This window comes from Odontesthes bonariensis, chromosome 14 (assembly GCF_027942865.1).
Source record: "Odontesthes bonariensis isolate fOdoBon6 chromosome 14, fOdoBon6.hap1, whole genome shotgun sequence".
Classification (NCBI taxonomy): Eukaryota; Metazoa; Chordata; class Actinopteri; order Atheriniformes; family Atherinopsidae; genus Odontesthes; species Odontesthes bonariensis.
In genome coordinates, this window is record NC_134519.1 from 3,176,719 (window position 1) to 3,197,739 (window position 21,021).

General features: G+C 43.4%; 2 protein-coding genes across 4 annotated transcripts; both read right to left on the reverse strand.

Annotated features, from left to right (window-relative positions):
* Positions 1-548: 548 nt before the first annotated feature.
* On the reverse strand, positions 549-11,899 carry LOC142398575 (immunoglobulin lambda-1 light chain-like). Its single transcript, XM_075482626.1, has 5 exons — positions 11,674-11,899; positions 11,268-11,581; positions 7,528-7,535; positions 3,072-3,124; positions 549-1,399 (listed from the first exon to the last, which is right to left on the reverse strand). Exons 1-5 carry the CDS (start codon positions 11,714-11,716, stop codon positions 795-797), a joined length of 1,023 nt encoding a protein of 340 aa, XP_075338741.1. The 5' UTR covers positions 11,717-11,899; the 3' UTR covers positions 549-794.
* Positions 11,900-14,078: 2,179 nt separating this feature from the next.
* LOC142398561 (immunoglobulin lambda-1 light chain-like) lies at positions 14,079-18,645 on the reverse strand. 3 transcript variants are annotated; one of them, XM_075482607.1, is made up of 4 exons: positions 18,461-18,645; positions 17,594-18,080; positions 14,777-15,085; positions 14,079-14,653 (listed from the first exon to the last, which is right to left on the reverse strand). In XM_075482607.1, the coding sequence occupies exons 2-4, from the start codon at positions 17,724-17,726 to the stop codon at positions 14,325-14,327; spliced, it is 771 nt and encodes a 256-aa protein (XP_075338722.1). In that variant the 5' UTR covers positions 17,727-18,080; positions 18,461-18,645; the 3' UTR covers positions 14,079-14,324. The 3 variants fall into 3 exon arrangements, with proteins under 3 accessions (XP_075338722.1, XP_075338721.1, XP_075338723.1); XM_075482606.1 differs by having other exon boundaries at positions 17,594-18,311; XM_075482608.1 differs by having other exon boundaries at positions 14,079-14,480; positions 14,757-15,085; positions 17,594-18,643.
* Positions 18,646-21,021: the final 2,376 nt, after the last annotated feature.

Below are 21,021 nucleotides of genomic sequence, written 5' to 3' on the forward strand. Positions count from 1 at the left end.
CTCAAATACAATAAAAATCCATAAAGTGTTTCATGATCATTTTTAGATAAACGCAATAAACACATTTAAGTGTCCCTGAATGAATTTATGGTGACGGATAAAGTCTCAAATGATTTTATAAATAAATGATTTTCTCAGCTCAGTGGATGGCTGTAACTGTCATTGTGTTATTAAGGTGAAAAGCCACAGCTAACGGTGTGGAGGCCGCAGAGCAGGAACCCACACAGCTGCAGCAAAGGAAGTCTGAGTGTCTGTCAGCAGGTTTTTCTGTCCTAATAACCACTGAGAACAGATTCATATCTGCTGCTGCACACACTCATCAGCCCCCCTCTCTGCTGTTTGTCTTTTCTCTGCTTCCTGGAAACCTTTTTACCACTGAGCCCTCCACCCACACAGCTGAACGGAGCTCAGTCACTTATTCATTTATTCACAGGGTAAGAAAGGAATAAAGAGAGCAAATGAAATGAGAGGAAGAGACTTAACACCACAGTCAAAAGGCTGTCAACATACCTAACCTGTAAACAAGCAGAGAAACAAACAACAACAAGCTTATTTTCCACTTTATTGAGAATGTTGAAGTGAATAAATGTGAAGAAGCAAACACACTGTGCACATACAGAATATTAAAAAGAGAGAAATGTTGTTAAATGCTGAAACATCTACAAGGCAGCTGATAATTCAGCTTCATTTAGTTTCTCCCACACATCCTGAGTAAGGTTGGTGAACGCTGATCAAAGTGATGAACCAGATGAACGGATGAGATGTGATGGTGAGAAAAGGCCAGCAGAAAACAGTCAGTCAGCATGTGTGCAGCCGGTGGACGCTCCCTTGTTTCTGAGGATCATCAGCAGAGAGAGTCCACAGCAGCACACCAGACTCTTCACTATCAGCAGCGTGTACAGCAGGCACAGCAGCTTCACTTGTTTCTGGAGCCTCTGAAGAAGCCAAGGAGAAACGTCTGAAACAGAAAAAGAGTCAAAGGTTTGAAGTTGCAGTGAGAAATGTCCGTCCTCTGCTCCTCTGCTCTCTCTGACAGCGTCTCCACATGAAGCTGAATCCCTGCTGAACACAGTCACCGAGCCTTGGTTACCTTGTTGTGTTTGGGCCTCCACTCGGCCCCCCTCGTGCTCCACGGAGCAGCTGTATTTATACGTGTGGAGAGGATCACGATCAACAATCCTGATGGAGGCGGTGCGTCCCGACTCTCTGAGCTCCAGCTGCTCTCCCTCAGCAGGGGGCAGCTCCTCCAGACCACCGTTCTTCTTCTGTCTTTTCCAGGAGAAGCGGACCAGAGGAGGAAACATGCCTGAGGCCAGACACAGCAGGGAGCTCCTCCCCTCCAGGTGGACTCTGGATGCTGCTGGGTACACGCTCACCACGGGCTTCACCACCTGCTCATCTGGAGTTGGACAGCAGCAACAAGCAGCACACACACACATTCACACAGTCAGCAGCAGCTTCCAGCACTGCGCTGCATTCAGTCTGATCCTGGAAACTACATGGACTCTGATCCCTGAACTACTCATCAGTACAGCACAAAGTTCCCTGCATGCACTGTATTCACCTTCATATCAGACACACTCATCACCTCATGTCACCATGTGGAACAGGTGCACGTGCTTTATTACAATAAAACTGCATTATTACACGACTGCTTTCATCTTTTATTGCTCTTTGAAGTGAAATATTACGTAAGACCCTTTACCCCTAATCCCTGATAGGGGACATTTTTGTCCACTTGGGGTGTACTTTCTTCTCTAATTTCACACTGTAGATAGTGATACTCATTATATTTGGTCCAGTTGTGCATTTTTTTTTTTTTTTTTCAAATTTCAAACACACATCATATACAATGCAATTTTTCATTGTGTAGAAAAAAAAACTCCTTAATTTCTGAAAAGGTACATTTTTGTCCCCTTTTAAAAAGACCTAAAACATCATATATTGATATTTTTTTCCACTTTTTTTCATAAATCTTTTATTCCACTTCGGTTCTGATCATAACTAGTTTTCAATTATTTTAAAAAAAAATTAACCCTTTAGATGCCAATTTGAACTTTTTAGCCCAAATTTTAAGCCTTTAGGTGCCAGTATTTACAAAATATGGAATTCTGTAACTACCAAGTTTATTAGAACCGATAAACTTGGTAGTTACAGAATTACCAAGAACTAAACAGAATTTAGTCATTGAGATGATCAATAACTAAATATCTGTGACATCACTAACAGTTAAGTTCAGTTGTTCCTGAAATTTAAACAAATACAACTGAACTGTACAAACAGGTGCAACTTTAATCCCAAATGTGACAGAAAACATGTCGAACTTTAACTGGAGCGTTCTGCTTTAATGTTAAAGTCAAATACGGCCTTTAAGTCAGACTTCATATTCGCCTCCAACTACTTTGTAAAACAGATTTTCTCCTTTACTATTTAGATTTATATCAGAAAGGAAAAGAAGACCAAGTGAGTTTGAGCCGTTATATGTCCACCAATGTTTTCTCTGGAGGTTCATTAACAGCTGTTTACTCCAGTTCAAACATGATGAATATCTGAATTTAACTTCAAAGTACGATAAACTGTCTGATCTGTAAATTCATCTTCAGCTTTTATTCTGTTTTACTTCAATTTAACATTTTAAAAAGACTTCTTTAATTCACAGGATAAAAATGACTTCTAAATATTTGAACGATGAATAATTATCGTCTTCATCTTATTTCAAATGAAACATGTTTAAATGATCATTCTGAGTAAATATCAAATCACTTTTCTGTTTGAATCTCATCCTGTTTTTGAACAACAGATGTGACAGAATCCCTGAGACCATCAAATCCTAAATCTTTGGAACATCACTAATATTTGCAGAAATAAAGAATAAGTTTAGCTGTTCAGTGGGATTTCAACATGTTTTCAGAAATGATTGAGCTTTTCTTCTGGAACAATGGCTGCAGGATGAATTCTCTGCTAATGATGAACAAACTAACATGTAAAGCCTGAAGCAGCAGAAACTGACTTTAAACACATTTAAACTTCTACAATAAAACAACTGAAGGAAAAGAAATGTTTGTTCTTACCTGTTACAAACAGTTTAGTTCCAGAGCCAAAAATGAAGTACCATCCTCCCCCACACAGTGAGTGAGAGTGATACAAAAACCTGTCTGCTGCTGAATGTGGCAGCTGAGCTGAACAGCCCAAATGATGAAGCAGTATCATATTTCAGCTCCATGATGTGTTTCTCTAATGTTCAGATCAACATGAGCGTCTCTTCTGCTCTCTTCTTTCAGCCTGGTGTTATTCTGAAATGTTCTTCCTTCTGCTCTGTGTGTGCATGTAAGCGCCTCTGCAGCAGCAACAGAAAGCAGCTGCAACAGGGGCACAGATTCTGCCTCAACTTCTCAATATGTCTGACAGGCACTGAGGCAAAAAATGGGAAGTGATCCATGTGATTTGGAGCTGGCCGCCAGCAAGACCCCAGCAGCAGGGAAAAGAAGTCCTTTAGAAGTCTGGACCGCGTTATTCAGTGAGGAAGTCGGCCAGTAGACCAGTGATACCATGTGATGGAGCAGCTCAGTGGAACCGCTGGGATGGTGGGTCATGCTCTCAGTCTTTCTAAGATGTTGGAGTTTTCCAAGCTGTCTTTGAAGGCAGATTACTGATTCCCTTCACCTCAGAGATTTTTCCCTGTGCGCTTCCAGCCTTCTGCTTCTGCCATCCTGAACTTCTTGGTGTTGTTGAAGTCGTATTTTGACTTCCCCGAGTTGGTTGGTGCGAGAGAATAAAATGACGGAGAGAACGGAGTACAAACTGCAGTTATTTATTACCAAGGATCCTTGGGGAACACGCAGTACAGAAAAAGTCTGCTCTCAAGCCAAGCGCCCTGTGTTCTGAAGCCGCGCTCCCTCGTGGTGTAGACTTATCCCGTTGTAACCCCACCCATGTGTGCTTATCTTTAGTCTTCACCTCTTTAATGCCTGACTCCTTATGTGTGTGTGCGTTGTCTTCACCCCCCTCCCACCCTTGCCCTTAACGAACTTCTTCTTTCTGATGTCTACTCTCTCCAGACACCAGACTTTTCAACTCTTGCCCTTCCTTTTGTGTTACGTCTTCCCAGAGCTTCAGACATTCAGAACACAGTGCACTTTTCCGTTTCCTAATATATGATTGTTACAGAGTATATGTTTATAAGTAGCAATAGAAGCAAGCATAGAAGTGCATTCAAAATAGAGTATAAGATATAAAAGTATAAAAAGAACATTAAATTGTGACATCATTGTATTACAGTCTCACAATTCCCCCTTTTGATCTCTACTCAGAGATCACTGTCGTGCTCTCATATGAAGCCCATTTCCTACCAGGACTAAGTACTAAAAACAGGCAATAATTAAGAATTAAGATCTCCCGACTGATGTCAGGACAGCTGAGTCGCTGCCCTCTCTTCAGGAAACACTACCCTGATCCGCCCTCTGAGGACATCACCTGTTTCCTCCCAGCTCCTTACGCACTTATTTGTTTCTAAATTGTCTTCACATTTGTCTCGGTACCTAACTTACTGCACTTACTCTAGCACTAGTTATGCTCTGTGACCTGAAGTTCTTTTGCCTACAGATGTGGAACACACTTATTGTAAGTCGCTTTGGATAAAAGCGTCTGCAGAATGACCGTAATGTAATGTAATGTAATGTAATGTAATGTAATGTAATGAACATTCTGGATCTCTGAGATGTTGAGCAGAGACGGCCTCATGGTCTCAGACGTCGGATACATCACAATCCTGGACCGAGCTTTGTTCGGCACGTGGACTCTTATGATGAACTCAAGCCGTATGGAGTCTGTGCCAATGGCGCAGTGGATGGGTTTTCCAGGATGGTTATTTGGCTTCATGGAAGGCAAGGCAAGTTTATTTGTACAGCACAATTCAACAACAAGGCGATTCAAAGTGCTTTACAGAAACAGTAGAAATAAAAAGCACAATTTAAATTTTAAACAAAAAAGAAAGAAATAAGAACAATAGATAAAATCAGGAGTTAAAATGTGATTAAGTTTTGAGCTTCATTCAAACGCAGCTGGAAATAGGTGTGTCTTCAGCCTGGACTTAAACACACTGAGTGTTTCAGCTGATCTGAGGCTTTCTGGGAGTTTGTTCCAGACATGTGGAGCATAGAAGCTGAACGCAGCTCCTCCATGTCTGGTTCTGACTCTGGGAACTGATAGAAGACCGGATCCAGATGAGCTGAGGGGCCTGGAAGGTTCATACTGGGTCAGGAGGTCACTGATGCATTCTGGTCCTGGACCATTCAGAGCTTTATAGAGCAGCATCAGAACTTTAAAGTCTATCCTCTGATGGACAGGCAGCCGGTGTAAAGACCTCAGAGCTGGACTGATGTGGTCCAGTTCTTTGGTCTCAGTGAGGACTCGAGCAGCAGAGTTCTGAATAAGCTGCAGGTGTCTAACGGACTTTTTAGGTAGACCTGTAAAGATGCTGTTACAGTAATCAAGCCGACTGAAGATGAATGCATGGACTAGTTTTTCCAGGTCCTGCTGACACATCAGATCCTTTAACCTTGATATATTCTTAAGGTGATAGTAGGCTGACTTTGTTACTGCCTTAATGTGTTTTTCCAAATTTAGGTCCGAGTCCATCACTACAACCAGATTTCTGGCCTGGTTGGTAGTTTCTAGGTGTATAGATTGAAGTTCTGTGGTGACCTGTAATCGTTTCTCTTTGGCTCCAAAGACAATTACCTCTTTTTTTGTTTGTTTTGTTTTTGTTTAGCTGGAGAAAGTTGTGGCACATCCAGTCAATCTCCTCAATGCATTTACCACGAGCCTGTACAGGGCCTCGGTCTCCTGGTGACATTGTAATATATATCTGCGTGTCATCTGCATAGCTATGGTAGTTTATTCTGTTGTTTTTTATAATCTGTGCCAGTGGGAGCATGTAGATGTTAAACAGAAGAGGTCCCAGGATGGAAGCTTGGGTAACTCCACATGTGACTCTTGTGTGCTCAGATGTAAAGTTACCTATTGACACAAAGTACTTCCTGTTCTCTAAGTATGTTTTGAACCAGTTTAGTACAGTTCCGGAAAGACCCGCCCAGTTCTCCAGTCGTTTGAGTAACATATTGTGGTCAACTGTATCAAATGCATGCATACTCCACAAACAGTAATCCTGAAATTATTGCTGGATATTTCATTTCAGAAGGTGAGAAAAGAGGGGGGACTGCATCCAGGATTCATACAGACATGGAGACAGAGAATGGTACAGCCTCGATGCCATTCTTATAGACTCAACACTCAACACTTCCTGGCACAGGAGAGAGGAAGCACAGCCTTTTATGGTATCATTTTGGGCATGGAGTATGCAAATCTACTACTAAACCAGGTGAAGTGAATGAAGGTGATGGCAAAGCAACAGAAACTGAGGAAAACATGGCTAAACTAAATACTGGACTTAAGCCCAATTCGCACGGGATAAGTATTACCTATGGACCCCCCGTAATTCGGAATAATTGCGGAGAATGTCTGAGTTCTTAGTCCTGTGCGAATGCGCCATGTCCGTGATTTGTGGGGTAATAATTCCGCCGCGAATTACCTACTGTATTTCGGCGAAACACAGACGTCCTGTGGTAATTTAAGTCCCGTCTGAACGCACACCTGTGTGTTCAACCTATGTGTACAACCAGGTACAACGGGGCAAAACAGGAAGTTACGACAATTACGGAATATCCGCTCATGATGTCTGTGATTTCAGTAAATTACAGACTTTTGCTTGTCCCGTCCGAATGCGCCACAAAAAATTACAGAGGTGCGGGGGTAGTTGCGAATTACCAGTGATCCATAGGTAATACTTATCCCGTGCGAATTGGGCTTTAGACTAGAAAACTAAGGCATGAGGGAAAACTAAAAACTAAACATGGACTTAAAAACTAAGACATGATTAACACATAAAACACCGAACTAAAAACATGGGGAGAAATCCCATGGAAGACTTTCAAAGATTCTTCAGCCTTGATCACAATGACAGCTATGCTAGAAAGTGCTTGATGTTAGCATCCAGCACCCACAGCCAGCGTATAGAGAGCAGGTGGGCTTCCTTAAGGAAACACCGTGCACTGGATCAACCTTTTCAGACATCCCAAGTCTCCCGGAAGTTCCGGGAGTCTCCCTGATACTGATAGTTAATCACGGATGCCCGCGAGTCGGGTAAAATATCCCGGATTTTAGACTATGCGAGGGAGTTTTTTTATTTTTTTCAATGCGAGTGAGAGCGTGCAGGCAATAAAATAACTCGTGCACCATGCACGTTTTGACTGCGCAGGCACGAGAGAGAGGGGTGTGAAACCTGTGCGTATGTGTCCAAAGCGATGCTCTGTTCAACCAGCGTTCAGGGCGACTGCTTGTCAGAGGGCGCGCTGATTGGTTTAGTCAGCAAAATAAGCCAATAACGTTCGGTGTGGGAGGGCTTCGATTTACTCTCTGACAGCCACCTAAGTTACCACTCAAAACTGTGCATCCTGCCAAATGGCAGAGGGTGAATCCTCGAGTAAAAAACTAAAATATAAGACTCATTTTACAGCAGAATATACTAAAGTGTATCCATGTCTAGAGAAGGTGAAGAATGATGACAGCGTGGCGAGGTGCACTGTATGCAGCAGTGACTTCAGTGTTGCCCACAGCGGACTTAAAGCTGCAGTCTGCAGGATTTGTTGTTGTCATACGTAAAGTCCTAATTTTTGGCATTTTAAGAGTTTACATGATCTATCAGAACGCTTGAAGTTGAAAACGGTGACCTCCGTAGTCGCAAAATGCAAGAAATGCTTATTTTTTAACCGAAAAATAAAAAGTTATTCAACTTCCTGTCCTGCCCCTTCAAAACACATGAGAACTCGTGCACGTACACGACTCCTCATTCATCAACTCACCTGTCATTTGCGATCATTGAAGACACAGTAAGTAGACTAGCCCGTAATGAAGTTCAATAGTCCAGATAAATAAGCGTGGGGACGAGCCTAACTTGTATCGCGCGTGCACAATCGGTGATTGACAGGCAGCAGAGCCCAGCTCGTAACCTGATTGGTTACCCTTTTACCGGTCCGGTCTGCAATTTTGTAAACAAACCTGCTGGCTTTGGAGGGACCTAGCGGGACATATAGGGGACCTAGAGAACTCATTTTTTTTGTATTGGGGTATTTAATGTACTACTTTCAGAATCCCCGGACAGTTCCAGGCATTATGCTTGAAAAAGAGTTGCAGACTGCAGCTTTATTGACTGTAAAACATGTGGAGGTAGGCTGCATTTTATTTCTGTTGGTTAAATGCTGTTATAAAATAAAGCAAAACATATCAAAGACTTATTTAAAGTATCAATACACATTTAGTTACTAAATTGTGTAGGCCTATATCTAACTAGCCAGCTACAGTATCTAACTATCTATATCCAGCCTGTCTGAGCCTTTTAAAAAATCCCCAATTTAATATGTTGATAAATAAGCAAAATTAGAGACCCCCAAAATTAAATAGGCGGGGGGGGGGGGGTCGATAAGCATCTCCCTGAAATGCGTTTTTGGAACTTGGGATGTCTGCCTTTTTCAAACACTGAAGGACTCAGATCATTTCACCGGTGACTTCTTGGATAAGCAGCTGCTTCTTTTTACCTGTTTAAACAGCAGTGAGGTGTGTATGTGTGTATTTAAAGGAGAGAAAATACTGTATGATCAGGATATGCTTTTGGATACAGAATATGTGGTTTTGAACACGTCTCTTTGCTCATCTTTCAGGAAGAACTCCAAAATGTTGCTCACTGATGGAACACCCACATCATTCAGAGCAGAAAGACGTTTGCTGCTCGTGGCCGACCCTACATGATGTATACCCTTCCACAGCTTTGTGGTGGACAAGATCATCTGAAACAAGTCTCAGAGCAGGCAGTGGAACCTTGCAAAGGGGAATGTCTTCAGAGAGGACCGTACACATGTGATGAGACAGTGTTCTCATTATCATCTCATATTATTATTCGGGTGTCCTGATGAGGGCAGATGAGGAACAGGTGTGATGGCAGGAGCAATCCAGACTCCATCCAAGAGTCCCAGGAAACCAGAGGGGTGTTCCACCAAAGTAGCTAAAGAAAGCCAGACTGTAGAGGGAAAGCCTCGCTTAAACTAACACCATCTCCCAATTAAGCCTCAAGTCGTTCCACGAAGCCAGTTTAGCTGCATCTCGGTGAGGCTAATCCAAGCGAGGGTTACATAGCCTAGCTAAGTGCAAGTGCACAAGGAACGTAAGAAGCCCTGACGAGTGGATGGTGGAAAAACGGAGATGGCAGAAAAGGATAGCAAGACAAGAACTGTTATTTTCTTGGCAGCTGAACAAATAATGCTTATGGAGCTGTAAGAGGATTTTAAAAGTGTCATCACCAGAAATGGTAATACAGCTGCGATCAATAAAGCAAAGAAACGGCATGGCTAACAACTGCTGACTAAATGCGTAAGTTTCATACTATTTTCAATTGTTAGACATTTATTTAAAGGACAAGACCGTTTTTTTGACATCGGGCCCTTGATTTCACATTATAACACGATGTTCTACTCACCCCTGCTTGTTGTTGGTCATTTGGAGCTGTTCCGAAGATATTCGAGAGGCGTCTGGCTGCTCTCTTGAGATATTCGGCCATGAAACGGTTTCCTATGGGCAACGTTATACAGGCACAAACTATGCTGTTTATAATTTATTAATTACTGTACACTAGCACTGATAACATGGAGGTGCGTCGCTTACTTAAAGAAATCCGGGTTACTGTAATTTTGAATTTTTGTCGTAAAGTGGGTGTTACTGATGTCATCATCGTGCTACTACCACAGACAGCCCACAGACCTGCTGCCTATTTATTCATTCGGCTAAAATTCAAAATGACAGTAACTAGTTCTCTGTTCTGGCACCCCGATGAACATGGGTAGCACAGGTAACATGGGTAGGTAAGGTGGTAACGAAGGCAGGTAGGTAAGACAAGCAAAGATCCAGCAAACTGACAGAAAGACTGGAAACTAAATAGGGAACTGGGTGATTGTGAATGAGCTGATGGGGAAAACACAGGTGAAGTGAGTGAAGCTAATGAACAAGCATGGGAAGTGAGGGGAAAAACAATGGCAAGACTAAACTAAACATGGACTTAAAAAACTACGACATGATTATCACCAAACTAAAAACATGGGGAGAAATCCCATGGGCGTGACACATTCGGCCTTCAATCAGTTACTGGCAGGTGAAAACTGATTGGAAACTGCAAAATGCATCCAAACATGGGAAGCAAATACTATGACGGGCCCAGATCAGATAAAAAACAATGCAGTCAGGAGGATCGCTGCAAAAGTTCTCATATCTTTATTGAAAACCCACCAATAGCCTAAATCATATTCATTACAGTCTAATTTCCAAAGACACAAAGTCATCAGACATACCGAGCACAGAGACATGTTTATCACATATTGTCGTTACGTGATAAACGTCAAACCTTCGAAGCTATAATTAGGTCTACATTATAATGCAGTTCTGTGTATCTGCACAATCACTTTTGGGAACGACACCAGCATCTCACAGCGTGAATGGGAGAAGATGCAAATAAACGCCAGTAAGAACCACGATCTGTGTTTGTGTGTTGTGACGAGAGCTACAATCAGCGTCCTGATAAGCTGCTGCTAAAGGACAAAATCCTGAGCTGAGATCAGTCCCAGATCTGTCTCTGAGAATGGAATAAAGTGAAATGATGTGGTGAAATCTGCTGGAAGCTGTTCAACAACAAGTGCTGCTGGAAGTGTTTTCATGAAGAGCTCATTAACATTTCACAGGAGGAACGGACTTTATTCCAGCAGCAGCTCAAAGCAGCAGATTCATATTTATCTGGACATGTGAATGAAAACATTCAGGATTAAATAAACCTCTTTAAAATGTCTCGCTTTTATTTATGCTGCATTGAAGTTTCATTTGGATCATTTTCCACTCCAAAGCTTTGAAATCTGCACAGTTTTTATCTTTGAACCTTCAGAAAAATTCTCTTAAGAAGCAGAAAAAGTTGAATGAAAGTTGAAATAAATAAAGACAGCAGTGAAGAAGAAGCTCCCTCAGCTCAGTGTGTTTGGGACTCTGTCTGAGATGGAGGTGAAATATGTGAACCTGGGCTGTGGTTTACTGCTCTCTTCATGTCACAAACACTGTTTGCCATCTGTTCATCTGAAGGTTTTTGTACAGGCTGCAGGGATCATTTCTCACTGTGGGACCTTATCACAGCTGCAGTAGTAGGTGGCTGAATGATCGAGTTTAACTTTCTGTATCTGCAACTCACAGCCGTTCTGTTTATTCACAGCTGAGAAATCATCTTTCTGAGGATGACCAAAACCTTTATAAACACCACCATTACTTTTAGCAATCCCAAGAATCACTCTGAATGTTTCTGTTTCTTTCTTCTGGTACCAGTATACATAATTATCATCACACTGGTCAGTTTGTCCACAGCTGAAGGAGACACTTTGACCAACTCTCCTGGTCAGCGTTAACTGGTCCTGACTCAGCTCTGCTGCCATGGCAACCAGCGCTGCAGAGACACAGACAGACAGACGAAGGTCAGTGGGACGGTGTTTGTTCCAGGTGGAGTTTGCTGGCTCCTGATTGGCTGGAAACACTCACCTGAACACAGACAGCACAGAGCAGCGGCTGGGAGGAAAAGCATTTTGTGCAGCGGTGTTTCCTCTGGTGAACCTGGGGAGAAGTGGCGCTCTGAGGCAGCTGAGGCCAAACAAGGACGAGCTGTGAGATCAGAGCAGGGCCACGTGCTTTCTGACAGCTCCTCAGAGCTCCCATCAGCCCCTGCTGTGGGCCCACAGATAAGACCGCTGCTGCTGACTGACAGCTCAGCCCAAGCTGCTGTGTGCTTTGTGGTCTGGATTTGAATCTGACAGCAGATGAAAAAAATAGGGTCACATGATGCAGAAAGACTAAAAAACATTCATGTTCCCACAGACACATTCAGCTCGGTGGTGAATTTAGTAACACGCTGTGTTATCTGTTGCATCTGTAAGCAGCTGTGAACAGAAACAGCACGGCTGTTATTACTGTGTTATGCTGATGCATGGAAGCAGCTGAATGATTGGGCTGTAAACACTGAGAACAGCCTGCAGATGTGGCTGTTGGGCTGCTTTTGCTTCACAGTCGGTGCAGACAACATGCAGCAGCTTGAAAGATAAATGTGAAATCACACAGAGTTCAGGAGGTGCAGGTCACATCTTCATGGAGAACAACCAGCTGATTATTTCACTCTTCTTCATGTGGACGACTCAGTAGAGATGAAATGACTTTATTTCCTCCTTGTTTACTGTTTCTAAGAAGTTTCTTCAGTCTGACCCGACTTGGAACAGAGTCAAATGTATTGGGACACGTGGGAAAGTGGATCCTTTGGACCCTCCATACAAAGACACTTTCTCATTTCTCTCTTTACTTTGTTGTTTGAAGACATTTTAAAGATGGTTTGTATATAAATAACATTTGTGAATTAACATGGTTTTAAAACTATTTTCTACACTGTTTAACTTCTGGGTTTTGTTGCTCTGTCTTACATATTCACAAAAGTCATCCAATCATCACCTTTTTACTGGAATTCATTGAATAATGTGTGTTCTGTGGCCAGAGATCACACTACATAACTGCATAATGAGACTTTTTCAGGACTCTACAAGTTAGAAAATGTATCCATCAAAGGACAAATAATTGTTGTAAACATATCAAACAATTGTCACGACCTGAGACACAGTTCTGATGGACTCAATTGCACGACTCAGTGAGGTAATCCAAAAGGTATTTATTTTCCAGAATAAAGAGCCAAAGACGCTCCAAAGAGGATGACAAAAATAATGCAAACTTAGAATGCAGTAACGCTTGACTTTAACTTGGTTAGGGACAGAACAAGACTAACTGACAACCAGACAAAGGGAGACAAAGACTATTTGAACATGAGGTAAGGGGACACAGGTGGAACCAATCAGGGGCGGGGTTGACAATCACAATGAGGGAAAGCACACAAAGGGAGGAAGTCAGGATCTGAAACGAGAGGGGAAAATGTGAATACAAAATAAAACAGGAAGTGCATGACAGGACTGGACATGAGTGACTTGACTAAACTAAAACATACAGGACCCACACATGAAACTAAACAAGACATGACATAACATAAACATGATACACACTACAGACATACAGACCACTAGGGGGCAGTGTGGTTCCATAGGCGGGTTAGTCATTTTTCCAACAGGGTTATTTCAAGCTTTCATAGGCCGAAGGTGGTTGTAAATGAGGAGATTTCCATCTCTTCCTTTGTGTAGACTTCCCACATCTGGTCCTGACCCAGAAAAACATCCCCACAGGAATGTTTGCATCTTCCAAAGGTTTAAGGTATATTAATTCCACACTGGAGCGTGCTACAAATGGATTTATCCATCTCATGAACCCACTGAGATAGCTTTCTCCAGTTGCTTATTCTAGTCTCAGTTTCTCAAATACAATAAAAATCCATAAAGTGTTTCATGATCATTTTTAGATAAACACAATAAACACATTTAAGTGTCCCTGAATGAATTTATGGTGACGGATAAAGTCTCAAATGATTTTATAAATAAATGATTTTCTCAGCTCAGTGGATGGCTGTAACTGTCATTGTGTTATTAAGGTGAAAAGCCACAGCTAACGGTGTGGAGGCCGCAGAGCAGGAACCCACACAGCTGCAGCAAAGGAAGTCTGAGTGTCTGTCAGAAGCTTTTTCTGTCCTAATAACCACTGAGAACAGATTCATATCTGCTGCTGCACACACTCATCAACCCCCCTCTCTGCTGTTTGTCTTTTCTCTGCTTCCTGGAAACCTTTTTACCACTGAGCCCTCCACCCACACAGCTGAACGGAGCTCAGTCACTTATTCATTTATTCACAGGGTAAGAGAGGAATAAAGAGAGCAAATGAAATGAGAGGAAGAGACTTAACACCACAGTCAAAAGGCTGTCAACATACCTAACCTGTAAACAAGCAGAGAAACAAACAACAACAAGCTTATTTTCCACTTTATTGAGAATGTTGAAGTGAATAAATGTGAAGAAGCAAACACACTGTGCACATACAGAATATTAAAAAGAGAGAAATGTTGTTAAATGCTGAAACATCTACAAGGCAGCTGATAATTCAGCTTCATTTAGTTTCTCCCACACATCCTGAGTAAGGTTGGTGAACGCTGCTCAAAGTGATGAACCAGATGAACGGATGAGATGTGATGGTGAGAAAAGGCCAGCAGAAAACAGTCAGTCAGCATGTGTGCAGCCGGTGGACGCTCCCTTGTTTCTGAGGATCATCAGCAGAGAGAGTCCACAGCAGCACACCAGACTCTTCACTATCAGCAGCGTGTACAGCAGGCACAGCAGCTTCACCCTCAGCTCAGACTGGAAGGAGGCTGACAGCTTCACAGGCTGAGGAGGAACCGAGCTCGCTGCTGGATCAGATGCTGGAGACGTTTCTTCTGGCAGATGTGCAGGAGCTGCTGCTGTTGGTGGTGGAGCTGCTGCTGTTGGTGGTGGAGCTGCTGCTGTTGGTGGTGGAGCTGCTGCTGTTGGTGGTGGAGTAGCAGGAACCTCTGAAAGAGAAAAGGTTTGGAGTTGCAGTGAGAAATGTCCGTCCTCTGCTCCTCTGCTCTCTCTGACAGCGTCTCCACATGAAGCTGAATCCCTGCTGAACACAGTCACCGAGCCTTGGTTACCTTGTTGTGTTTGGGCCTCCACTCGGCCCCCCTCGTGCTCCACGGAGCAGCTGTATTTATACGTGTGGAGAGAGTCGCTATCAACCGCTCTGATGGCGGCGGAGCGTCCCGACCGCTGGAAGTTTGTTTGCCATCCCTCAGCAGGGGGCAGCTCCTCCAGACCACCGTTCTTCTTCTGTCTTTTCCAGGAGAAGCGGACCAGAGGAGGAAACATGCCTGAGGCCAGACACAGCAGGGAGCTCCTCCCCTCCAGGTGGACTCTGGATGCTATCAGACACACGCTCACCACGGGCTTCACCACCTGCTCATCTGGAGTTGGACAGCAGCAACAAGCAGCACACACACACATTCACACAGTCAGCAGCAGCTTCCAAAGGGACATTTTTGTCCCCTTTTAAAACGACATAAAAACATCATATATTAATATATTTTTCCACTTTTTTTCATAAATCTTTTATTCCACTTCAGTTCTGATCATAACTACCAAGTTTTCAATTCTTTTCAATTATTTAAAAAAAATTAACCCTTTAAATACTAGTGTATATGAGGTAAACACCAATTTCTGTTAAAACACACACACACAAACTGCTGTATTTTCAATGTATGCAATGCAAAGTGAAATATTCTATGGGGGATTATTAGGTCTGGGATATGTCATTGATGAGCTACAACATCAGTTTTTACAGATTTTTAGTTTTTCTGCAATGGCAGATTACAGAAACGGCTCAGGTGTGCCATAGTCTAATGCTGTATTCATTATAATGGATGTCTATGGGAGCCGTTTCTGTAATATATAAACCAGTTTTTAAATGGTTAAATTTCTGAAAATAATTTAAAACTTATGATCAGAACTGAAGTGGAATAAAAGATCTATGGGACCGAAGTGCAGACGGAGCAGTCCCCTGCTTCCCAGCAGGTCTGACTTTTTCCTGGAGAACCATTTTGTGATGCAAATGTATTACTCTGTTGAACGCATATTGTTTTGAGAAGCAAAACGCTTTATTTTTTAAACCCCAGCCAACTAGCCGGACTACCTTCATCAACACCAAAACGAGGCTGGAACTCTGCTCACAGGACGCAGCAGGGGGTAAGAAGATGTTCAGAAATGATGTTGCTGATATGGGATGTTACACAGCTTCATGGCAAAAGAGGCGAACTGTCCCTTTAATATCATCTATCTGTGTGGCCCTGTGATGAACTGGGGACCCACCCAGGGTGGCCCCCACCTCTGGCCCAGTGGCAGCTGGGATAGACTCCAGCCCCTCCACCCCTGAATAGGATGGAGCGGCTGTAGAAAATGGATGGAGGCAAATGTCCTTCTGACCAACATTTACTTTGGTCTCATCACCAGAAAACAGCAAATCAGATTTTTGGAAGGATTTTTCAGCCAGTTGAAACTTTTCTGAATAAAGACAAAAACAACAAAGAGTTCATGTGTGTAAAAGTCTCCGTAGATTTATAACCATCACATCTCTGACCACACTAATGATGATGTAATGATTTCATTTTAAAGGACATGTTTGACATGTGTTACACATTTACATCCAAATACTTTTCTTCTTTTTCTCAAACTTATTTCTTAATATGAAACTTTTCTTCTGATTTTTCCATTCTGTTCATCAGTCTTAAACATACAAACAGAAGCGTTTGAGCTTTAATAAGTTGCCTCATATCGTCTGTCAGAATTGAACTTACTGACTAAAATATGCTCAAAATCTCCTTCAAACATGGTTTCATATTCAGTTATTTTCACTTCTTTTTTAGCTTCTTTTCCAAAACAATATTCAGTCTGAAAAAGATGAACATCTGAGCGAGTAACTGTTTCATGGACTTATTTTGAGTTGGAACTGATTTAAAACACAGAAGCACACAGATAGAAAACTAATATTTAACATCAAATCTCCTGTAATAAATATCAACCCAACAGAATCACTGAGATGATCAATAACTAAATATCTGTGACATCACTAACAGTTAAGTTCAGTTGTTCCTGAGATTTAAACAAATACAACTGAACTGCACAAACAGGTGCAACTTTAATCCCAAATGTGACAGAAAACATGTCGAACTTTAACTGGAGCGTTCTGCTTTAATGTTAAAGTCAAATACGGCCTTTAAGTCAGACTTCATATTCGCCTCCAACTACTTTGTAAAACAGATTTTCTGCTTTACTATTTAGATTTATATCAGAAAGGAAAAGAAGACCAAGTGAGTTTGAGCCGTTATATGTCCACCAATGTTTTCTCTGAAGGTTCATTAACAGCTGTTTACTCCAGTTCAAACATGATGAATATCTGAATTTAACTTCAAAGTACGATAAACTGTCTGATCTGTAAATTCATCTTCAGCTTTTATTCTGTTTTACTTCAATTTAACATTTTTAAAAAGACTTCTTTAATTCACAGGATAAAAATGTCTTCTAAATATTTGAATGATGAATAATTATCGTCTTCATCTTATTTCAAATGAAACATGTTTAAATGATCATTCTGAGTAAATATCAAATCACTTTTCTGTTTGAATCTCATCCTGTTTTTGAACAACAGATGTGACAGAATCCCTGAGACCATCAAATCCTAAATCTTTGGAACATCACTAATATTTGCAGAAATAAAGAATAAGTTTAGCTGTTCAGTGAGATTTCAACATGTTTTCAGAAATGATTGAGCTTTTCTTCTGGAACAATGGCTGCAGGATGAATTCTCTGCTAATGATGAACAAACTAACATGTAAAGCCTGAAGCAGCAGAAACTGACTTTAAACACATTTGAACTTCTACAATAAAACAACTGAAGGAAAAGAAATGTTTGTTCTTACCTGTTACAAACAGTTTAGTTCCAGAGCCAAAGATCCTTTCTCCTCCACACAGTGAGTGAGAGTGATACAAAAACCTGTCTGCTGCTGAATGTGGCAGCTGAGCTGAACAGCCCAAATGATGAAGCAGTATCATATTTCAGCTCCATGATGTGTTTCTCTAATGTTCAGATCAACATGAGTGTCCCTTCTGCTCTCTTCTTTCAGCCTGGTGTTATTCTGAAATGTTCTTCCTTCTGCTCTGTGTGTGCATGTAAGCGCCTCTGCAGCAGCAACAGAAAGCAGCTGCAACAGGGGCACAGACTCTGCCTCAACTTCTCAATATGTCTGACAGGCACTGAGGCAAAAAATGGGAAGTGATCCATGTGATTTGGAGCTGGCCGCCAGCAAGACCCCAGCAGCAGGGAAAAGAAGTCATTTAGAAGTCTGGACCGCTTCCAACAAAATAAACACACAAGACGAGACACGCCACCACACGGAGTCTCAGTTCCTGGAAGAAATAAACTAAAACAGCCTGAATAAAACAGTGGCGTCACAACAAATACAATAATTCAGTCAATTTGATTTAAAAATGGTCAAAGCCCCAGCCAACAGAGGAAGACCCAAGTTGGTCTTAAATGAATCTTCCGGTGGGCAAAACAGCAGCGAGTGACATCCAGGTGGAAAGCCAGCAGAAGAGCTCATCAGGTTGCTGTAAACTGGTAGGTTATGGCACCGCCATCTGAGCAGGTCAATAAATAAAGATCAAGCCGTTAGCTGTAACAGAACACTATATGCAGCAGAGGACGGGCTAAACCGGACATCAGACCACAGTTTACATTAGTGGCTGCTGTTAAAGCCGACTAAAACAATGAAAACAGCTACGCTTACCAGAGAACAGTTAGCAGCCGCAACACCAGGAGCAGGCAGACATCATGACAGGTGGAGACGTACTTTGAATTCGAGTTGCAGATGTTGATGGAGCTTGCAGGTGTTGTACCCCAGAGGACAGTTTGACATCAGGCTCTTTTCCTTCTGCTTTCAAGACTGCCAGAGTCACTCCTCTTCTAAAGAAACCAGCTCTGGACCCTTCAGAGATCAAGAACGCTTCCTGTCCAAAACCCTTGAACGTGCTGTCTTTAAACAACTGCCCTCTTACCTCCACCAGAACAACCTCTTGGACTCCCACCAGTCCGGGTTCAAGGTGGGCCCCTCACCTGAGACGGCCCTCCCAGCAGTAACTGAGTCCCTCCAAACTGCTGGAGCTAACTCTCTCTCCTCTGTCCTGGTTCTCCTGGACCCTAACCCTGGACCTGATCTGCAGCATCTGACACAGTGAACCACCACATCCTTCTCTCTACCCTGGAGGGAATGGGTGTCTCTGGCTCTGCACTCTCCATGTTCTCATCCTACCTGACAGGACGCTCCTACCAGGTCACACTGAGAGGGTCTGTGTCGAAGCCACGTAGGCTCACCACTGGGGTTCCCCAAGGTTCGGTCTTGGGTCCTCTTCTTTTCTCCCTCTACACATCATCTCTTGGTTTTGTCATCCACTCCCATTACTTTTCCTACCACTGCTATGCAGACGACACCCAGCTGATTCTGTCTTTTCCCCCTGCTGACACCCCAGTGGAGGCATTGCTGCGTGCCTGGCAGACATCTTGGAGTGGATGTCGATGCACCACCTTAAGCTCAACCTGGACCAGACTGAGCTGGTGTTTCTCCCGGGGAAGGGCTGCCCATTCAGAGACCTGGCCATCACCATGGATGACTGTGTGGTGACATCAACTCGGACTGCGAGGAATCTGGGTGTGACCCTGGACGACCAACTGTCGTTCTCGCCAAACATCGCATCAGTGACCCGTTCCTGCCGATTCCTCCTCTACAACATCCGGAGGATTCGCCCCTTCCTCACCGACAAGGCAGCACAGGTGCTCATCCAGGCTCTTGTCATCTCCCGCCTGGACTACTGCAACTCCCTCCTTGCTGCCATCAGACCTCTGGAGCTGGTTCAGAAAGCTGCTGCTCGTCTGGTGTTCAACCTCCCAAAGTTCTCCCACACCACTCCCCTTCTCCGCTCTCTACACTGGCTCCCTGTAGCTGCTCGCATCCAGTTTAAGACTCTGGTGCTGGCCTACAGGGCAGTGGAAGGAACAGCTCCTTCATACCTCCAGGCTATGGTCAAGCCCTACACCCCCGCCCGACCACTTCGCTCTGCGGCCACTAGGCGCCTGGCTGCCCCGTCACTCAGGGGTCCCTGCGCACGATCGACACGGTCACGGCTTTTCTCTGTTCTGGCACCCCGATGGTGGAACGATCTCCCGACTGATATCAGGACAGCTGAGTCGCTGCCCATCTTTCGCCGCAGGCTGAAAACCCACCTCTTCAGGAAAAACTACCCTGATCCGCCCTCTTAGGACAGCACCTGCGCCGTCCTAGTTCCTTACGCACTTATTGTTTCCTCCACCACTGGCACCCTCTATATTTTCATTACCCCCTACCCGAACCAGGGTTTGAATCCCCACCCCGCTGTGACTGGTGTGCAGTTGGTGAGAGGCTGGTTGGTTATCGCACTTACTCTAGCACTAGTTTTGCTCTTAGCTGTTTGGTATTAGAAGGAAATGCACTTATGATTTCTTGTGACCTGAAGTTCTTTTGCCTACCGATGTTAAACGCACTTATTGTAAGTCGCTTTGGTTAAAAGCGTCTGCAAAATGACCGTAATGTAATGTAATGTAATGTACAACATCCGGAGGATTCGCCCCTTCCTCACCGACCAGAGCTCATCCAGGCTCTGGTCATCTCCCGCCTGGACTACTGCAACTCCCTCCTTGCTGGTGCCCCGGCTTCTGCCATCAGACCTCTGGAGCTGGTTCAGAAAGCTGCTGCTCGTCTGGTGTTCAACCTCCCCAAGTTCTCCCACACCACTCCCCTTCTCCGCTCTCTACACCGGCTCCTTGTAGCTGCAGCATCCAGTTTCAGACTCTGGTGCTGGCCTACAGGGCAGTGGAAGGAACAGCTCCTTCATACGATCTCCCGACTGATGTCAGGACAGCTGAGTCGCTGCCCATCTTTGGCCGCAGGCTGAAAACCATCTCTTCAGGAAACACTACCCAGATCCGCCCTCTTAGGACATCACCTGTTTCCTCCCAGCTCCTTACGCACTTATTTGTTTCCTAAATTGTCTTTTTTTCCCCCCATTTGTCTCGGTACCTAACTTACCGCACTTACTCTAGCACTAGTTATGCTCTTAGCTGTTTGGTTTTGGAAGGAAATGCACTTATGATTTCTTGTGACCTGAAGTTCTTTTGCCTACCGATGTGGAACACACTTATTGTAAGTCGCTTTGGATAAAAGCGTCTGCAGAATGACCGTAATGTAATTTACTAAAAATTCTGGATCTCTGAGATGTTGAGCAGAGACGGCGTCATGGTCTCAGACGTCGGCTACAT